A 21148-nucleotide genomic window follows, 5' to 3' on the forward strand; every position below is an offset into this window, starting at 1 on the left:
CTGCAAAGGAGCATTCTGTGTCAAAAGCAAAGTTTGAAGGAGAAAATTATTATTTCAAGTAAAAATCATTATTTCTAACCCAGTCACTGTCTGGACGATATTTTCTATTCATTATGCAACTCATTTGATAATTAAAAGTAGGATTTTTCATGGAAAAGACAATATTGTCTGGGTAACCCTAAACTTTTGAACGGTAGTGTATATATATTTGCTTCAGGTTAAAATGATGACTGTCCTGAAGTGTATTCTGTCTGAATAAATCAGGGGGTTCACAGACAGCCACAAGACCTCGTATGCACATACCCTGAGAGTGTCTATAGCCTTCAGATAGTAGTTAAGACCTCCATACATATTAATCAAAACTTGTCTAAACCCGCCATTATCAACAGGTTCTGCTCACAGTCCAATGTGAATGGGGGCACTAACCTACACTTGTCGGGTGGGGAATAAGAATCAAGCATGTCCAATTACGGAGTGTAGATCCTATTATCCTCTAAATGATAAGCTGCTGCCAGAGATGTCTAGCAGCGACTCTAATAGAGAACACAAACACTTGGCAGAATGAGTGCTCCTGTATATGGGAGAGCTGAGCAAGATAGCTGTCGGTTGAAAGATCAGACTATAGTGTATGGGGGATTTAGTCTCTTACTCGGCTGACAGACATGCAGATAGCTGTATGTTTAGTCCAGCACGCTGCCCTATGTTTTAGGATCAAGACTGATAATGTAAAGATTACAACATCCACATGACTGTCACCAGAACCACCATCAGTACAGTAATACATCACCAAAAGCACCCTAAATATAATAATACATCACCAGAACCACCCCAAAGACAATAATAGATCACCAAAACCCCCGTCAGTACATGAATACATTGCCAAACTTAGTACAGCAATCAAGTGAAGTGTCAGTTTAGACCCATATAAATATATGTATTGCATTAACGTACAACTCCCAGTATGTCCTTAACAATGGTAAGGAGATGCTGGTAGTTGTTACCAGCCATCACCAGACTGTGGACCATATAGAAACCACAATACTGATTAGCCACAGGCAGTAGACTTAACTTTTGGAAGATATCATGGGGCATCATGGGGTGGGACTCGAGATCCCCACCAATTGCTCAAAAGACCTCTTAAGTGCACAGCTCAGGAGACAGGACTATGAAATTCTATTCCCGGCATCCATTCTGTCTGCATGCTCTTCTGTCTCCTGAACTGTGGTCTTCTAAGCAGTCTACTCAGAAGGGGCTTAAAATAGAAATAATATCCCAAAACTTTAGATATTCTTTATAGCAGATTCCTCAAACTTCAACGTTACCCCTCTATGTGATCGGAAAGTTATTCCCTATCTCTGGGGGTCTGACTGCCGTGTGATGTGGCCCCCAACAATTGTGTGAACCGGGGCTCTTCTGAATGTAGTGGAGATCGATCAACCGCACCTCTGCTCCATTCATTCTAACGCCAAAGATCAGCATGAGTGCTGCACTCAGCACTCCCATTAAGTATGAATGAAGTGGTAGTGTGAATGATCAAACTCTGTTCTGGTTCTGGGAAACACTCGGGGCCACGGTAGTCGGACCCCCAGCGATTGGAAAGTTATTCCCCATCCCAAGGAAATGGGATAAGTTTCCAATGTGAGAAAACGCCTTTAAAAAGGAGCATTAACACTGCGACCAAAGATAGGAAACGGATTTATCTAAACAGTGTCCATCACCCGATGCACAAGCAAAACTTTCATACGTCGGGTGAGATGATTTTTAAGCTGACTGAAAGGGGATCTGTCACCCCAAAATAACACCTACACTGCAGAAATATTTATATAGGGGACATATATAATCCCCCATTATATAGAGTTCAGCTTAAAGGGAACCGGTCACATCCTTTTTTTAATATTAAACTGCTCTCTTGTTAGTCAGAAAATGTGCATCACTTGCACTGCGTCACTAACAAGACATTGAGGCAGTTTAATATCGAAAAATGATGTGACAGGTTCCCTTTAATATTTACTGAAAAAGCGACATTTATTTAATATGAAAATGAGGACATTTCTGCGCACCCTCGGCGCGGCATAAGCCTGGGTGCACCGATACCACCGAATATAGGAAAATACTAGCCAGTCCTTTGTCTTGATTGATAGTGATCCATTGGTAAGAGTGAGCACTGTAACATCAGATCTCCTGTCTGCACCGCACCCAACACATGAGGAGCACAGCCGCACACTCCAAGCGTCACAACAGGTGTGCACACAACATTGGAGGAGCACAGTGGCACACTCCAAGTGTCAGTGCAGGTGTGTACACAATGAGGTGGAGCACAGCGGCACACTCCAAGTGTCAATGCTGCGTTCTGATGCCCGAATCCTGTGTCTGTAGCTGCCACTGATGCACCTGGAATATAGCAAGTGAGCGGCTTCTCTGGGGAGGGGGACACGGCGCTGTGATGTGCCGTCTGCTCACTTCAACAACCTTCCTCCTCATTGAATCTGCAGTCAAATATAGGCAGCAACCAGGTGTCAGAACACACCAGCAGTCACATTGTGTGCACACCCTCGCCAAGACTGCAGTCACATTGCCTGCGCACCCACGCCGACACTGCAGTCACACTGCATGCAGACCCACACTGACAATGCAATCACATTGTGCATGTGTGCCACCCCCGTGCCAGCAGCCGGGCTGCTCGGATCTGGATCTGCGGTAGCTCGAGGGGTCTCCGTACCCAGGGGTCGTGCGGCCACTCAGTAAAAAGGGGGATTGAAAGTTCGTGACGCCACCCACGGTGTGTTGTAATGTGGGAGACCACCGCTGCTGTTGGGGGAGCCCGGTGGCGATGGTGTAATAGAAGGATGTTTAACCCCTCCATGAGTAGGGGGTTTGTGCCCCGGGGCCCGTCAGGTGTTGGTGTTTGGGGTGCCGTTGGGTAGTGGAAAAGGGGCTTTTCAGCGTACTCACTCAATACAGGAATAATGACACCGACAGCTTGTAAACCAGAATTCTGAGCACCACTGTAGCCTGGAGGGAGCACGCCGGGATCCGTGCCCTTGGTGTTGCTGTTAGCCTGTGGCCTTTCCCATGGCACCTTCTCACTAGTTGGACCCTCAAGCTTGAAACTTTTCAGGTCCTGCTGACCCGTATGGCTAACGGAGTGAGCTTGCTCTCAGGGTTCACGCGTAGTATTTCTTTGGACTGTATTTGGGAAAGTCCTATCCCATCAGTGCGCTAGTACCCAGATTTTGGAGCGGGTTGGGGATGAATCTAAAAGTCTTCACCCCAGTCGGGTAAATTACCGGGACACGTGAAGCTACTTCCCGGCCTAGGGTCCACGTACCCAGTCGTGCCCTGGCCCCTACCCGTTGATGGCTCAAGGCCGCCGGCTGCCCTCCTCAGGAGTCCGTGCCCCTTGATGCGATCCCCTGCGACCGGGGTTCCAGCTCCTACCAGGCCCAGACCAAAGTCTGCCACCTAGTAAACTCCAGGAGCCCTGCTCCAGACCGGTGACCTCTCTCTCCCAGAGAGTCACTTTTCCACCTCCTCCCACTCTTGTTTCACTTCTTTGTCACTTTCTCACTTCTCCCTACCTACCCCCAAGTGGGCGGCCCTATTCCCATCAGGCCCCCCAATGGTGTGTCTGGTGGGTTCGGTGTAAAGTGTTCCTAGGATTTTGACTGGCTAAGCTGTTAGCAACACCAAAGGATCAGGATCCGTAACCAAGAAGGAGTGCATACTGTACGGAAGGCCAGATTGCACAATACCCTGTGACGACCTGATAGGCCAGGGCGTCACACATGCACCCACACTGACACTGCAGTCACATTCTGTGCACACCCACACTGACACTTGGAGTGCTACTCTGCTCCTCCAGTGTCAGGACACGTGCAGAAACGCTAAGTGATTTTTTTACAGCACTGACTCTCACCAATGGACGTCTGTCAGTTAAGACGAGGACTGTCTTTAACATGCAAATAGAAGAGTGCAACGCTGCACCAAGACATCGGCACACCAGGGGGGACAGAACCGTCTGCATATATAAAATAACATATTAAGTAAAAACTGAATATGCCAGTGTGACGTCCCCTATATAAATGTGTATGCAGATTAATTGTCATTTTGGGAGTAAAATACTCTTAAAATGTCATTGTTCTTAGCAACACATTGTACGGAGTCTCCCAAGACTTCCCTCTCGTCTGGTCTTCTGCAACACATACCGAAACGGTGCCTGTACAGGGAATCTGTCACCAGGTTTTTGTTCCTCGATCTGAGAGCAGCATAATGTAGAGACAGAGCCCCTGATTCCAGCAATGTGTCACTTACTGAGCTGTTTACTGTCATTTTCTCTGCTGCAGATCTAGCAGTTATACAGAACTCATGTATATGCTGGACTACCTGCAGGACACCAAGTAGTCCTGTAATGATAAGCTATTGCTGCATAAACAGTGATTTTTTATCAAAACTACACTAAGCAGCCCAGTGAGTGACACATAGCTGGAATCAGGATCTCTGCCCCCTACATTATGCTGCACTCAGATTAGGTGGCAAAAACCTGGTGGCAGATTCTCTTTAAGATAAACCATGTCAATGTAATGCTCCTCACTAAAGAGTAACCACCCTAAGTAAGCCCTAGGCTGTGCCCAGAATAAATAATTGCCCATCACTGAGGTCACTGCACAAAAAACAACAACACTGGCTCACTTATAGTATACGGCCTCCATGTTATTCTCTCCTATAACATATTGCCACTATACTGTCCATAGTGAAATATGACAGTCACCATGCCCCCTCAAATGAAGACCCCCACTGTACTCACCACTATGAATTATACACTCCACACCTTCCTCACTTATGAAAAATCACCTCCACTGTCCCCACCTCTCCATGCAGCCCCCACTTCACTGTCCCTCTCATGATGTCACCACTCTATAATGATGAACCTTCTGCTTCGCATTCTGCATACCGAGCCCTCCCAGGCTCCTAACTGAGCCCCCAATGCTACCCTTCTCCATATCACGCCCCCTACATACCAAGCCCCCCCATGCAGCCCCTTCTCTATACTGCAACCCCCATTCTCTATCCTGTCCACCACTCTCATTTTACATCCCCCCCGTCTCGCTCCATCCCCCATGCTCCGCACGCCCCCCCGTCGCGCTCCATCCCCCATGCTCCGCACGCCCCCCCCCGTCGCACTCCATCCCCCATGCTCCGCACGCCCCCCCCCCCCCCGTCGCGCTCCATCCCCCATGCTCCGCACGCCCCCCCCCGTCGCGCTCCATCCCCCATGCTCCGCACGCCCCCCCCGTCGCACTCCATCCCCCATGCTCCGCACGCCCCCCCCCCGTCGCGCTCCATCCCCCATGCTCCGCACGCCCCCCCCCCCCCGTCGCGCTCCATCCCCCATGCTCCGCACGCCCCCCCCCCGTCGCGCTCCATCCCCCATGCTCCGCACGCCCCCCCCCCGTCGCGCTCCATCCCCCATGCTCCGCACGCCCCCCGTCGCGCTCCATCCCCCATGCTCCGCACGCCCCCCCCGTCGCACTCCATCCCCCATGCTCCGCACGCCCCCCCCCGTCGCGCTCCATCCCCCATGCTCCGCACGCCCCCCCCGTCGCGCTCCATCCCCCATGCTCCGCACGCCCCCCCCGTCGCACTCCATCCCCCATGCTCCGCACGCCCCCCCCCCGTCGCACTCCATCCCCCATGCTCCGCACGCCCCCCCCCGTCGCACTCCATCCCCCATGCTCCGCACGCCCCCCCCCCGTCGCGCTCCATCCCCCATGCTCCGCACGCCCCCCCCCCGTCGCGCTCCATCCCCCATGCTCCGCACGCCACCCCCCCGTCGCGCTCCATCCCCCATGCTCCGCACGCCCCCCCCCGTCGCGCTCCATCCCCCATGCTCCGCACGCCCCCCCGTCGCGCTCCATCCCCCATGCTCCGCACGCCCCCCCCCCGTCGCGCTCCATCCCCCATGCTCCGCACGCCCCCCCCGTCGCGCTCCATCCCCCCCATCTTCCATGTTGTGCACCCCCTCCCCCAGGTTGCTTGTTTGGCGCTGTCTTCGGCTGTAAAGTGCTTACCTGCTCCAGGCTGCATCTCCTGTTATCATATGCGGCGGTGGAGGGTCCTCCTCTGCGGCGGCTGCATCTCCCATATTCCGCGGCAGCAGCGGAGGCAGGATCATCTCCCGTCCTCTTCTGCGGCGGTTCAATCATTTCCCGTCCTCCTCTGCGCAGCGCTGCTGTGACCTCTGCAGTGTGAGGGCATGGACGCACATCGGGGCAGGGAGCTGATTGGAGCTCAGCTGACCCCGGAAGAGCAGGCGCGCTCACAGCTTCATTTACATTCGCGTCTTATAGACACAAATGTAAATGACTGCAGCGCCCCCTCCCTCCTCCAAAAAGACGCCGGATTTGACAAAGTTTGAATCAGGGAGTAAGATTTAAAAAAAAAATATTTTTTTTTTTTAAATTTTGGGTTTGGCGCCGCCCCAGGCACGTGCCCTCCAGTGCCTAGTGGCAAATACAGCCCTGTCTGCAACCTAATCTGCTTCTCCCCTGGGAGCTACAACTCCCAGCTTCCTCCAAGCTCCTCACAGCTCGAGGGCTACCACTGAACTCTTTGTTCCCCTGGAGCCGACTGACTTGTCACCTCCCACTACACTGCCTGACCCCTAGGTGGGCGCCCTTATTCCAGCTTAGCAGCCCACTGGTGTGCCTGACGGTGTGGTGCGAGGTGTGACTAGGATTTGTAGATGCTGGTGGAGGCAGTACTGAAGGATGGGTTCCCAGAACCATGTGGGTTTGAGTCCTGCACTGGAGAGAAAGAGCGTGTAGTACCCTGTGACGACCTGATAGTCCAGGGGCGTCACAGATATACTGCGGTGCAGATTACACGTGTTTTTGATGCATTTTCAAAGTGGAAACACACTAGAAATGCATGAACGTTTTTTACGTGTGGATTTTCTGCAGGTGAAATGCAATCTATGGGGAAAGTCTGCACAGAAAACTCAGCGTACCCGAAAGAGAAACGGACATGAAACACGCTCCACAGGTCAGTTTATGCTGAGTAAAAAAAGGAGCGCAATGGGCAGGAGATTCTATAAATCCATTCACTTTACTGGAACTGGAAGATGCTGTGTTTTTGATGTAGTCCAGAACATCCCACTTTAATTGTGCCAAAAAAACGCACCGTGGCCTCAGTGTCAACAAAGCCTATTGGTTCTTTCAAAACATGGATCCAATGCACCAAGGGAGAAGTTATTAGAAGATTCAAGGCTGGACTAGTGTGGGCAGAACACGCCCTCTGGACTCCAAGGTCATTAGCATATGCGGCACTGCAGGACGTAAGTTCAAGGATTCTTATTTACATTAAACAACTTCAGAAAAGAATTGTCCCATGTACTGCTATAGTTGAGGTTGGAAACAGTCATGGGTCCTTAGGCTACATGTGCACGTTACAGTTTTGTTGCTTTTTTTGGTGCAGTTTTGTTGTCAAAGTTCTGACTTTTGACTTCCCAGCAAAGTCTATGAGAATTCAGATTTGCTGTTCGCACATTGCATTTTTTTTGTCTGCAGTTTGTCACAAACTTCTGGAAAAAAAAAATGCAATATGTTCATTCTTCTTGCTTTCTTGTCACAGTCTTGTCACACTTTGTATACTGACAAACACATGAAGTCTAAATTGACAAAAATGTGACAAAATTGCACCAAACAAACCACCAAAAAACACACCAGCTATATGCGCACGCTGCAGTTTTTCCTGCATGCAAACTGCACCTTGTCACAGAGAAAATGGAAATGCAAAAAAAAAAAATGCTTGAATAAGGGTGCAACTGCAAAGTTTTTTTTGCTGCTTTTTCAACTGCAGCGTTTAATGCCAAACGGATGTGTTCTGCTTTTCAAGCAAAGTCTATGGGAATTTGGGTTTCTTGTGCACACCATGCTGTTCAAACTGCAGCCTTTTTGTTGCAGAACTTTGGTCAAAAACCCAGCTTTGCAGTGCAAAACCAAATGGCAAAAACAATTGACATGTCAATTGTTTTTGCCATTTTGGTTTTGCACTGCAAAGCTGAGTTTTTGACCAAAGTTCTGCAACAAAAAGGCACCTTTTTTGAACTGCATAGTGCGGACAAGAAACCCAAATTCCCATAGACTTTGCTCAGAACACATCCATTTTGGCATTAAACGCTGCAGTTGAAAAAGCAAAGTGCATTCTTAGCCTAACTGTGCAGACCCACATGGAATCACGCCTACCCCCGAAAACCTTTCCCAATCACATGAGGGCCAGGCAGAGTCTTACCCATAAAGCACTGGTCTATAGTGATACACTGCTTCATCTCCTCCAGCATGTCCCAGTCCTCTAAAGCAGTTGATAAATGAAGGTTTTGATACCTATGTCTGTGTGAGAAGTGCAGATACATCCTCCCCTGCTCCTCACAGGCACTCTGCTCAGCTTCATGCACTCACAGGTGTTTTGTGAGGCTGCAACATGATCCCACCCACTCAACACCAGTCATTAGAAAAAGAGACCCCTAACTAAAGGCCCTTCAATGCTTATTAAAGGCATATCTTTTAGCTTGGAAATTGTAGGCAATGCATCTCTGAAGTTGTACTGACACCCCCTGCACCTCCAGCCCTCATGCCTGCCTCCTTATTTCTCCAAGTCTATGACAGATCTATCACTGCTCTCTTCTCATGTCAAAGATTTAGCTCAGGTGACAAATCATTGCCTGGGGTGGTCTCATCAGAAGGGGTGGTGCACGTACAGTAGGCTCCTGATGATGTTTCAGGCTCTGCGCATGCGCCGGCCCTTCCATTGAGACCACCTCGAGTGATGATTCGGTGCCTGCATGGAATCACTGCATGGAGTCGCTTTATCAGATGTGGCACATGTACAAACATGCCTTCAGTTAAAGGTCGATTTCCTGTGTACAGGTTCGCTTTAGGGCAGGTGCAGACAATTGTATTTTTGAACCAAGTGCAATCCAACAAAACATCAGATCACACTCACACCAATGTTATTCTATGGGATCGCGCACATGTCTGCTTTTTTTGTTTGTTTTTTTGGGGGGTTTTTTTTTGTTTTTTTTTCCTGGAATAAAGTCTTTCTGAACAAAAAATAGCAGAATGCATGATTTGCATTCATATCATAGATCACACTCGACCGTTTAAGTCAATAGGTCCATGAAAAGAAAATCAGATTCAGATGGCAACATTTTAATTTTGTCAATCTTCTCCACATCTGGTAAGATCAGATCACATTCTGATCAGTGTGATTTGCATGGTTGGACTGATTTTCTCATGCGACTGACACCATAGGCTACACTCCCACAATGCGCTTTTGATATTACAGATTTCTGCACCTATTATGTAAATTAGGCTATGTGCCCACGCTGTGGCAGTTGGTATTTTGCAGGGTTTTTCTCTGGCAACCATCAGTCCCTTTCCTGTCCTTTCCTATTTTAGTCAGCGGGGGCCTCACCTTTTGCTAATCCTGTCATCTACCTGTGTATTGTGTTTTTCCTATATCACCGCAGTCTTTGAATGTGGGGGGCTAGCTATTCTTGTCTATTTTCTGAGGCAGAGAGTTATTCATCTTTCCTACCTTTAGGATAGTTAGTTCTCCGGCTGGGTTCGCGGTGCACAGGATGTTCGTTCACCCCTCGGCTACTTCTAGTTGTGTTGGTTAGTAAGGGGATGGCGGCCAGATTAGTTGCCAATGCTCTTGTCACCTTTTTGCCAATGATTTGTGGTGGTCTTCCATGGTTCCGGATCATAACAGTAAACACTCAGATTGGGAGGGGGGGAGGCGTGCCACCACACACAGGAGAGCAGACTCCGCCCACTTTACTGCAGGCTGTAATCTGAGCTTTTTTCTACAGTGGGATTTCTGTAGGATTTCAGAAGCTGCTCCCCCTAGTGTTTAACAGTGGAAAATATTAACCTTTTTAATTTTTTATTTATATTTTGCTCAATTACAAAAAAAAAATATTTAAACAAAACATTAAAATATTATTACTTTACATTTTTTAAGGTATTTAATTTTTTTCTGACGATACATTCCCTTTAAGGTATTGTTAAAATGGATTATAAAAGGGGTGTCCAATTTTATCTTTGGATTCTGGCACAGCATGCTTGAGATGCACACATACATATATGTGTGTATACTTCTATAGATGTACGTGCGTGTGTGTGTGTGTGTATATATATATATATATATATATGTGTGTGTGTGTGTGTGTATCCCTTTAAGTAGTTATAGCAGCTTTCTCTCCACTGTTCTCCTACACTGCTTTTAATCATTTTTAATGTGTATAAATTATGTGTTTTTCTACAGTTACTTTTCCCTGTCACCTTGAGAACTGTTTGTGAATCTGATCCTTATGGAATTCTGCTTGCCACCCGGAGACATCCTGTTCTATATGAAAAAAGTCACCATGATTGTGTGCAATTTTGGACATATAGTGCATTTTATTGTATATGCACATCTGTATACATTGGTATTAATGTGATGATATGTGTAACATTGAATTAGGTCCCCTCAAAAGGACATATTGAGTCCCAGGTGCGTCCCTGTGCGCTGTTCTTCGCCTGCTCTCCTGGACGACGCTGCTGTCACAAGCGACGCATGTGCACATTGGCGTCACAGCCATTGAGCACGCACGTGCGACGCCGACGAGCGACGCTTCCGGGGGAGTGGTGGATGGCATCGCGCATGCGCCGACGTGGGATCGCAGGTGGGACCTGACGCCGACGCATGTGCGTATTGGCGTCACAGCCATTGAGAACGCATGTGCGGTGGCATCGCACATGCGTGGGATCGCAGGTAGGAAATGATTAAATCACAACAGTACAAAAGGTGTGGGTGCATAGATTAATGGCAGCCCCCTGGGGAAGTGTTTTTCTGCGAAATGTACATTGGGGTGGAGGTCTTACTGTGCTGATTCACCTATCCACAATGGGTAATATTATTTTGCTATGCTAGACTGAGTCATTTGGACCACATGTGCTATAATGTCGATCATACAATGTATCTATCTATATATATAATTGCCTTATTCTGTCTGTCTGTCTGTCTGTCTATCTGTCTGTCATGCTCTGAAATTGTGTCCTTACGGTGACACAAAGCTGATTGGCCGCTGGGCTCGCCATGGCCCCGCCCCCCCACACGGATTGGCCTCTCGCCCCGGCTCTCTGCAGGCCCCGCCCCCCTCACGCAATGCACGCTCGCTCTGGCCCAACTGACACGGAGCCCTGATTCTCACACTCACTCTCACACACACCTCACACATCACAACATGCTGGGATATCGCTTGCTTCTACACCGGCTCCGTCAGGATCCCAGCAGCGCCACACATAACCTTGCGATGCTGGGATCTTCACGGAGGCCGTGAAAGCTGGTAACCATTATACACATCGGGTAACTAAGGTCCCTTAGTTACCCGATGTGTATCATAGTTACCAGTGTACACCGGCTCACACTCACTCTCATACACACCTCACACACACATCACATCGCATCCACACATCAAGGTCCTGCAGTGGCGGAAAATACAGACACATAACAGCACACACATAACAGCACACACATACACACACACAAATCAGATCACACTCACTCACACACACACATCACATCGCATCCACATACTCACAACATCCTGGGATATCGCTTGCTTCTCGGCGGCGATACTGTGCTGTTGTGATCTTCCAGGACCTGCCGGAGGATCACATGGCCAGAAGCATGTGATATCCCCGGATGTTGTGAGTATAAGCGCGTATGTGCGATATCGTCAGTGTCTGTGTGTGTGAGTGTATGCGATCGGGTGTGTGTGAGTGGATGCGATCGGGTGTGTGTGAGTGGATGCGATCGGGTGTGTGTGAGTGGATGCGATCGGGTGTGTGTGAGTGGATGCGATCGGGTGTGTGTGAGTGGGTGCGATCGGGTGTGTGAGTGTCGGCAGAGGAGCACGGCGTGCTGGAGGAGGCTGGGAGCAGAGAGGCTGATCATGGGGAAGGCTGGGAGGAGAGAGGCTGATGCTGGGGGAGGCTGGGAGGGGGAGGCTGGGACGAGGGAGGCTGATGCTGGTGGAGGCTGATGCTTGGGGAGGCTGATGCTGGGGGAGGCTGGAAGGAGAGAGGCTAATGCTGGTGGAGGCTGATGCTTGGGGAGGCTGATGCTGGGGGAGACTGGGAGGGGAAGGCTGATGCTGAGGGAGGCTGGGAGGAAGGAGGCTGGGAGGAGAGAGGCTGATCCTGGGGAAGGCTGGGAACGGGAGGCTGATGCTGAGGGAGGCTGGAAGGAGAGAGGCTGATGCTGGTGGAGGCTGATGCTTGGGGAGGCTGATGCTGGGGGAGACTGGGAGCGAAAGGCTGATGCTGAGGGAGGCTGGGAGAGGGAGGCTGGGAGGAAGGAGGCTGGGAGGAGAGAGGCTGATCCTGGGGAAGGCTGGGAAGGGGAGGCTGATGCTGGGGGAGGCTGGAAGGAGAGAGGCTGGAAGGAGAGAGGCTGATGCTGGTGGAGGCTGATGCATGGGGAGGCTGATGCTGGGGGAGACTGGGAGCAGAAGGCTGATGCTGAGGGAGGCTGGGAGGAAGGAGGCTGGGAGGAAGGAGGCTGGGAGGAGAGAGGCTGATCCTGGGGAAGGCTGGGAAGGGGAGGCTGATGCTGAGGGAAGCTGGAAGGAGAGAGGCTGATGCTGGGGGAGGCTGGAAGGAGAGAGGCTGAGGCTGGGAGGAGAGAGGCTGATGCTGGGGAAGGCTGATGCTGAGGGAGGCTGGGAGGGGAAAGCTGATGCTGGGGAAGGCTGGGAGGACGGAGGCTGGGAGGAGAGAGGCTGATCCTGGGGAAGGCTGGGAGAGGGAGGCTGATGCTGGAGGAGGCTGGAAGGAGAGAGGCTGATGCTGGCGGAGGCTGATGCTGGGGAGGCTGGGAGAGGGAGGCTGATGCTGAGGGAGGCTGGGAGGAGGGAGGCTGGGAGAGGTAGGCTGAGAGAAGAGAGGCTGATGCACACACACACACACACGCGCGCGCACTGCACAACACACCACACACACACACTGGGAACCACAAACAACTGCCCTACACAGACACCCACACACACAGACAACGCTGCACACACACAACACCCAACACACAAACACCGCGGCACACACAAATATACGCACATACCGCACAACACACACATTGCACAAAACATACCTCCCCCCAAAACACACCACACACACACAAACCGCGCAACACACACACAACGCTACAGACACACAGCGCTCTCCACAAACAACGCAACACACGCAACACACATAAAACACCGCTCTCACCCCCCGTCACACCCAGACAACACCCAGAACATGTACAGCGCCTACACAAACACTTGGTAACTACAGACAACAACATCTCTCTCTCTATATATATATATATATATATATATATATATATATATATATATATATATATAACAAAAATCATACATGAACTACACAATACGTAAATTCTAGAATACCCGATGCGTAGAATCGGGCCACCTTCTAGTATCTGAATAATGACTGTGGACTTACATGTGTGGATCCACATTTGCCCAGCCATTTGTTCAATTTGGAGATGTAACATTTACCTACACTGGTTCATACAAATGGTGATTGTATTTTTCATATCGCTTTTTTTGACCAGACACTGTGATCATATTCACTCTATGGGCAACATAGCAATTATTAACCTGTTGTTTGCACTAAGCACTTTAATTGCAACATCTAGGTGATTTGTAAATATCTGTTGCTTTGTATTAGCAGGGAGAATAGACCTATGTAAGCCCTTCCTGTTTGTTACATCAATTACTTCACTGCAACGGAGATTCAGCCTGTATTTTTGCCCTCCGCATCTATGTGTGTTTTGAACACTGTAACACTTCATTTTTTAATGTTCATGTATGGTTTTATTATTGTCAGTATATATGTGTAATAAAAAAATGTTTGTACTATTGAAATGCGCAATTACTCCGGTGTTCCCTTTATTTAAAAATCCTTCAATACCTCTATCTCTCTGTCTCTTTATCTATCTATCCATCTCTATATCTACGCATATATTTATCTTTGTAGCTGCTTCCGTTTTTTTGCGGTCCGCAAAAAAAAATGGAAGGCACACGGATGGCACACGGACCATATACGGAACGGAACGGAACGGATATCATACGGATGCCACATGCATGCATCCGTGAAAAAAAAACAGACCATTTTTTGCGGACCGCAAAAATAGAACGGTCATATGAATATAGCCTTAGTGTTACGGTACCTGAGGGTTGGCCATATCTACAAGAGAGGGTTTCAGCTCAAGCAATCGCACAATTATTAAATGTCACCCCCTGCAGTGTTTTTTATCGACAATTACCCCTTTTCCAGCACGTCTCTTCAAGATGGAATCAATTTTAGGGGTTCTGGCAGCAATAACCAAGTTTCTCACTCTGCCAATTAGAATTCCAGCATGTCCCTCTTGCAGACTCTATCTTATTGCCAGCTGCAGAGTGTGCACAACACAGCGCATGTGATGAATAGTAGAGAGATTTGAAGCACCTTCAACAAGATTAACTAATTTGAAAATATCATTTTATTGTTGTTCTGTACTAATGTTTGTTCCTCAGTTACAGGAACAGGACTGTGGCTCCATCTCAAACATACTGAAGCTGACGTTTTCTAGCTGCTGTTCATCTTCATTATTCTCATTCATCAGTTTAATTAATTTCTGCTTATCATGTTTGAAGCATTGTCAGTTACAACAGCAAGAACCTGTATACTGCATTGAACTACTATACTTAATTTATTACACATTTTAGGAGACGGACTATTTTATACCGACTCCAACTCCACCAAAATAGACACCAACTCAACCATTCAGACTCCACAGCCCTGCTACCAAGCCAGTGAAACAGTATGTAAAAGCTATTTAGCTGCAGATTACCACAATATCCATACTCCCAACCATCCTGGATCCATCAGCACTGTCCCAAATATAGGGACTAGAGTTAACCGAGTACCTAACTATTTGTACTCGCTATACTCATAACGAGCACTGTCTAATACTCACATATTCGTTTCGAATAACGAGTGCAATGCAAGTCAATGGGGAAAACTTGCAAAGTAACGAGTAACCCGAATGCCGCACTGCTCGCTACTCGCACGAATAGTATGGCATTCGGGTTACTCGTTACTTTGCAAGTTTTTCCCCATTGACTTGCATTGCATACGCTATTCGGAAACGAGTGTGAATAGTTAGGTACTCGCTCAACTCTAGTAGGGACCTGTCAAGAATAATCAGGGTATTTCTTGACTTTAGCTTTAGCAGTGTCCTCAGATTACCTCACATTACAGTGCAGCAGGGATCCATCAAATCCCAAGTCCACTATTTCTGTCTTTGTAGAGACTGAAGTGCCTGCCAGGACCTCTAGGTTATGTCACTTTCTTACATCATGTGATTAGGCAGCAGAAACAAGAGTATTGATGAAGCTGAGATATATATATATATATGTGTGCATGTGTATGCTTTTAGGGGGGCATCAGACTGCATTTGGGCCATCATACTGTGTGTAGGACTATGGGGGCATCATACTGTTTGGGGTGCTGAGGTCACCATACTGTATGTAGGGAATTGTGGGAGCATCATATTGAGTGGAAGCATTATACTTTTGACTTTTTAACATTTTTTTTCACTTGATAAAGGCATCAGCAGTGCATTAAAATGTGTTAATAAAAAAAAATAATAAAAAAAGTTATCATTTTTCAAGAATCTAATTACTGCAGCAGCGCAACCTACCTAACTTTTTTTTTTAACCAAAATTGAATACAGAGGTCCAGTTAATAGAGTTAGGTGCCAGCAAGGTCCGAAAAAATACAATTATAACCTACACTTGACCTGTGGTGAAGCGTTATATACAAAATATAATCCAAAGTTAGAATTGCAATCAAGATAACTTTATTAACAAAAAATAATATAAAAACTAAATAATATCAATTACATAAATATCATAAAAACATGAAACAACGCAGGGCAGAGTGGTCATAAGAGAGATTAAATGGCAGGATATATACAAATGTAATAAATATACATGGCATCATAGAGTAGTATAGCTAGTTTCCAAAATTTGTGATGTTATAGGGAACCTGGTCAGGTGCAATATGCACCTCTGGGTGCGTATTGTTAATACCAGCATTTAGTAGCATAGATAAAGGGATCTCAAGAAAAAGTATTTCTAAAGAGTCTTCATTATATGCTAACTAGAAATAGGCCCGATGCTATTGCATCGGGAGTGTGGTGAAAAAAACACACCTGTCTATGCTTAGTGGTGCCGACAGGAGCAGTGGTGAGTGGGGCTGGGGGCATGCAGATCTGGTGAGGGGGGCTGGAGGCATTCATATCTGGTGGGGGGCATAAAGATCTGGTGGGGGGGGGGGGCTGGGGGCCTACAGATCTGGTGGGGGGGGTCTGGGGGCCTACAGATCTGGTGGGGGGGCTGGGGGCCTACAGATCTGGTGGGGGGGGTCTGGGGGCCTATAGATCTGGTGGGGGGGCCTACAGATCTGGTGGGGGGGGGGCTGGGGGCCTATAGATCTGGTGGGGGGGCTGGGGGCCTACAGATCTGGTGGGGGGGCTGGGGGCCTATAGATCTGGTGGGGGGGGCTGGGGGCCTATAGATCTGGTGGGGGGGGCTGGGGGCCTACAGATCTGGTGGGGGGGGGGGGCTGGGGGCCTACAGATCTGGTGGGGGGGGGGCTGGGGGCCTACAGATCTGGTGGGGGGGGGCCTACAGATCTGGTGCGGGGGGCTGGGGACCTACAGATCTGGTGCGGGGGGCCTACAGATCTGGTGGGAGGGGCTGGGGGCCTACAGATCTGGGGGTATACAGATCTGGGGGGGGCTGGGGGTATACAGATCTGGTGGGGGGGCTGGGGTATACAGATCTGGCGGGGGGTATACACATCTGGTGGAGGGAAGCTGATGTCCCCTGCAGCAATGAGCACATTGTTTAGTAATGTGCTCCTGCTGGTTCCCTGCTGTCCTCTATTATGCCATGTCTCACCTGTCCTCCGTGCCCGTGGATCCTCCAGCTGCAGCAGACTCCTCCGTGATAGCGAGCGGTGTACGGAGCGGCTGCTGCAGGTTGATGTCATGGCTTTACTGCAGTTGAATGCTTTAATGCGCCACAACGCATTCAACTGCAGTAAAGGGCTGACAGCAGAATCAGCGGCGGCCCCGGACAGGTGAGTGTACAGCAGTGTGTGTGGCTGTGTTGTGTGCATGTGCGCTATGTGTGTGTATGTGCTCGGTTATCTATGTGTGTCTGCTGTGTGTGTGTGTTTGTGTGTGTGTGTGTGTATGCGGGCGTGTACGAATGCGTGCGTGCAGTGAGAATACGGAAGGCGGAGCATCGTTCGAACTGCGGCTGCGCAACGGACAATGCCGCAGTGCATCACGGAATAGGGGAACAGACAGAACTGGTGATTATGTAAGTAGATGAGGCAAGTGACTAGTCACAAGTTTGTTAGTTCCCTTGGCTAGTCGGCCCTCTTAGCAAGTAATCTCGCCCCTGTGTGTGTGCTAACATGCTAATGAATGCCCAGTGTCAGAGGATGGTCACGTTCACCTCTCTGCTGCCAACACGCCCGACACTGGATTATGGCTCAGTGCGCATGATCCCCGGACTTCCTGTCATGCACACTATGAAGCTGGGTGTACACAAACTGGCTTCAAACTGGTGTAGTGAGCATAACCGAAAGTGCTGGGGAATTCTGATCATGTGCACTGACATTATACCGGCGTTCTGAGATGGTGAAACAGACACAGGCATACGCGTCACTGCCAATGATGACGCTGGGCAGTGGGCACTGAATTGCATTTTAGTACACCCCTGTGGGTGTGCTGCCATACTAAGAGGGCGGAATGAGCGCAGGAACTAACGCCCTTGTGACTAGTCCCTGCGCTCATTAGCATATCATAAAGGATCTTTAGAAATAAGTTTTCTAAAGATCTCTTTATGTGCTACTAGATACAGGGACGGTTAGGCAGGGATTAGCAATATGCACCCAAAACTGCTCATGGTTCTGGGTGCATATTGCACCTGACAGGTTTCCTTTAATATATCAATATCTATATTCACAGTATATATAGGAATATACAGATTAAACCTCAATAAAATGATAGTGCTTATTCAAAGAACAGTATCTTTCCAGATAGGAATGAGCAGCCATATTATCCATCAAAGGCATAAGTGTGTATAAAAAGGATTAACACCCTCTAGCAGCAGCCATGAGATAAAGCGCAGACCACACGGCAGTGTTCAAGCCATCTTATACAGTACTGTAACCACCAAAACCCACCTTTGAAATATTCGGCGCATGTGAGCCACCCGTACAATCATCCTCCACCGCACCTGGCATCCCAAAAGTCACAATGTATATATATCGTGGGGGACCCTCATGATGTATTACGGTCCCCTTAGTAGCCCTCATGGTGTATAATGATCCCCCTCAGTAACCCCTAGGTGTATTATGGGCCCCACAGTAGCCCCCACACTTTTCGATGGCCTCCTAGTAGCTCCCACACTGTACGATGGCCCACACTGTACGATGGCCCACACTGCACGATGGCCCCCCACAGTAGCTCCCACACTGTATCATGCTCCACTCAGTGCAATGGCCCGACTCTAGCCCCCAGACTGTATGATGGCCCCCACATTAGCCTTAGAAGCCACCATGCTGTATAATGGCCACCTCAGTAGCCCCATAGTTTTATGGCTCCCTTAGTTGCGCCCATGATGTATCATTGCCCCCTTAGTAATTCCTACACTTAGTAATTCCTCCACACTGAACGATTGCCTCGACATTGTATCATGTCCTCACATAGTATGACAGACCTACATTAGTCCCCACATTGTTTGGAGGCCCCCTCACTGTATGATGGCCCCCACATTATCCACCACACTGTATCATTCCCCCTTGTTCATGGATGGCCCCACATTATCCCTCACACTGCATGATGGCCCCTAAATGAATGATGGCCTCCACAGTAGTCCCCATACTATACGATAGCCCCAACTCTGCATGATGCCCCCCCCTTACTAGCCCCTACACTACATGATGGCCCCCTTACTAGCCCCCACTCTGCATGATGGCCCTCTTGTGTAGCCTCCACACTGTATCATGACCCTCTTAGTAGCCCCCATGCTGAATCATGGTCCCATTAGTAGCACCGACACTGTATCATGGGTTTCTTAGTAGAGGCCACGCTGTATGGTGAAATATTGTTTGGTAAAATATTATGGCCCCCTTAGTAGACCCCACACTGTATCATGGCCCTGCAGAAATTAAAAGAGGTTTCAGTACAGTTATAGTGACTTACAGATGACGTTCTTTATGATAGAGTTGTTCATTTTGCCATGTGGACCAGACCGACATAACTTCTTCCAGACATGGATTCATGTACAGAGATTACAACAAAGACACATCTGTCTTCTCACATTTCCAGTGCTGTCTCCTTCTATTCCCAACTTGCACAAACTCCTCATCCTGCTGATACTCCAGTGCTGAACTGATGCTGCCGTTTGTGTCCTACCGTGCTTTCCCTAAAATAAGACCTACCCCAAAAAAAAGCCCTAGCAGGAATTTTCAGCATTTTCGGCGTAAGGCTTAAAAATAAGCCCTACCCAGAAAATAAGCCCAAGTCGCGGTTCAATAATGAAGTGTCTATGCAGCTAATTAAGTTAAGGAATACTGCAGGAGACTTAATTATAGAAAACAGACATCTCCAAAAGAGAGAAGAAAGAAGACGGAAGACCTCACAATCATACTTACCAGACACCGAACGGGAGGCCATACAGTGAAACGCACACCCACACACACCACATCTGGCGATACCAAACCTGGGCGAAGTGCAGTGGAGCACGAGGACCTGCGGTGAAATGCATGGAGGACTTGAGGTGGAACGCACTGATCCTACACCTCCCCAATAAACAACATGATGTCCCCACATCTCCCATCTGCACAGTATGATGGGCCCTCAGCTTCCTTCTACATAATATAAAGCCCCCAGTGCTCCCCTCTACACAGTATGATGCCCTCACAGCTCCCCTATACATAGAATCACGTATCCACAGCTCACCTCTACACAGTATGATGTCCCCACATCTCCTCTCTATACAGTATGATGGACCTGCAGCTCCCCCATACACAATATAGTGCCCCCAGTGCTCTGCTATACACAATAGAATGCCCGCAGTGTTCCCCTCTACAAAGTTTCATACCGTAAAAACTCCCCGAGGGAAGGGAAACCCCGTGTCTCGGGAAAAAGAAGATGGTGACCATTGACCAAACCTACTGCTGGTCCCTCACCGCCCTAGATAGGTTCCGCACCTATGCGCTGAGCCAGATACCTGACCCTAGGTATCCCTAGTGCTGGGCCCTAAATAGGAAACGGATGGGATGAGCTCTTTGTCAACCTCACTAAACAAGTGTAGAAGGCACAAGGGGGAAACGCATGAACTATTTATCATTAGATGACTCAGGTAGAAGTTCAGCAGAGTTTTAAGCAGCAAGACCACAGAGGAGTACAAACCACCTGCTTGCAACCTAAGCTTGAAGAAACTGAAAAATATCACAAGCACCAGTCCAAAGCAAGGAAGGGGTATTTAAACACCAAGGAAATACGTAGCAGCTAGGTGGAAGTCGAGCTCCTGCGAGGTCCAAAAGGGGAGAGATGACTCCAGCAGGAAAGCTGCATATACCAATGAATACTGAGAACAGGACCAATGGAAAGTCACGGAGCATTCTGTGCAGCCAGACACTGTGACCTTCTATGGCCTGAAACCACATGACTGTCTATCACACAAGACACACCAGTGTCATCTACACAGTATGATGTGCCCATTGCTTCTCTCTAAACAATATGATGTCCCCACCAATCCCCTATATACAGAATCATGTGCCCAAACAAAGTATGATGTCCCCACAGCTCCCCACTACTCAATATGATGCACCCACAGTTCCACTATATACTGTATAATGCCCACCAAATGGTCCTATAGCCTATAGTAGCACCCACACTGTATAAAGGCCCCTTAGTACCACCCATACTGTGCGATGGCCCCACATTAGCCCCCACACTGTATGCTGGCCTT

General features: G+C 48.7%; 1 protein-coding gene across 1 annotated transcript in view; it reads right to left on the reverse strand.

Moving 5' to 3' along the window:
• Positions 1-8410, reverse strand: part of FOXR1 (forkhead box R1) — a 73355-nt gene extending 64945 nt beyond the window's left edge. Inside the window, exon 1 of the mRNA XM_075327269.1 lies at positions 8290-8410. Coding sequence (XP_075183384.1) covers positions 8290-8410 — 121 coding nt within the window. The remainder of the gene's footprint in view (positions 1-8289) is intronic.
• Between the last annotated feature and the right edge of the window lie 12738 nt (positions 8411-21148).

Source organism: Anomaloglossus baeobatrachus, chromosome 11 (assembly GCF_048569485.1).
Source record: "Anomaloglossus baeobatrachus isolate aAnoBae1 chromosome 11, aAnoBae1.hap1, whole genome shotgun sequence".
Lineage (NCBI taxonomy): Eukaryota > Metazoa > Chordata > Amphibia > Anura > Aromobatidae > Anomaloglossus > Anomaloglossus baeobatrachus.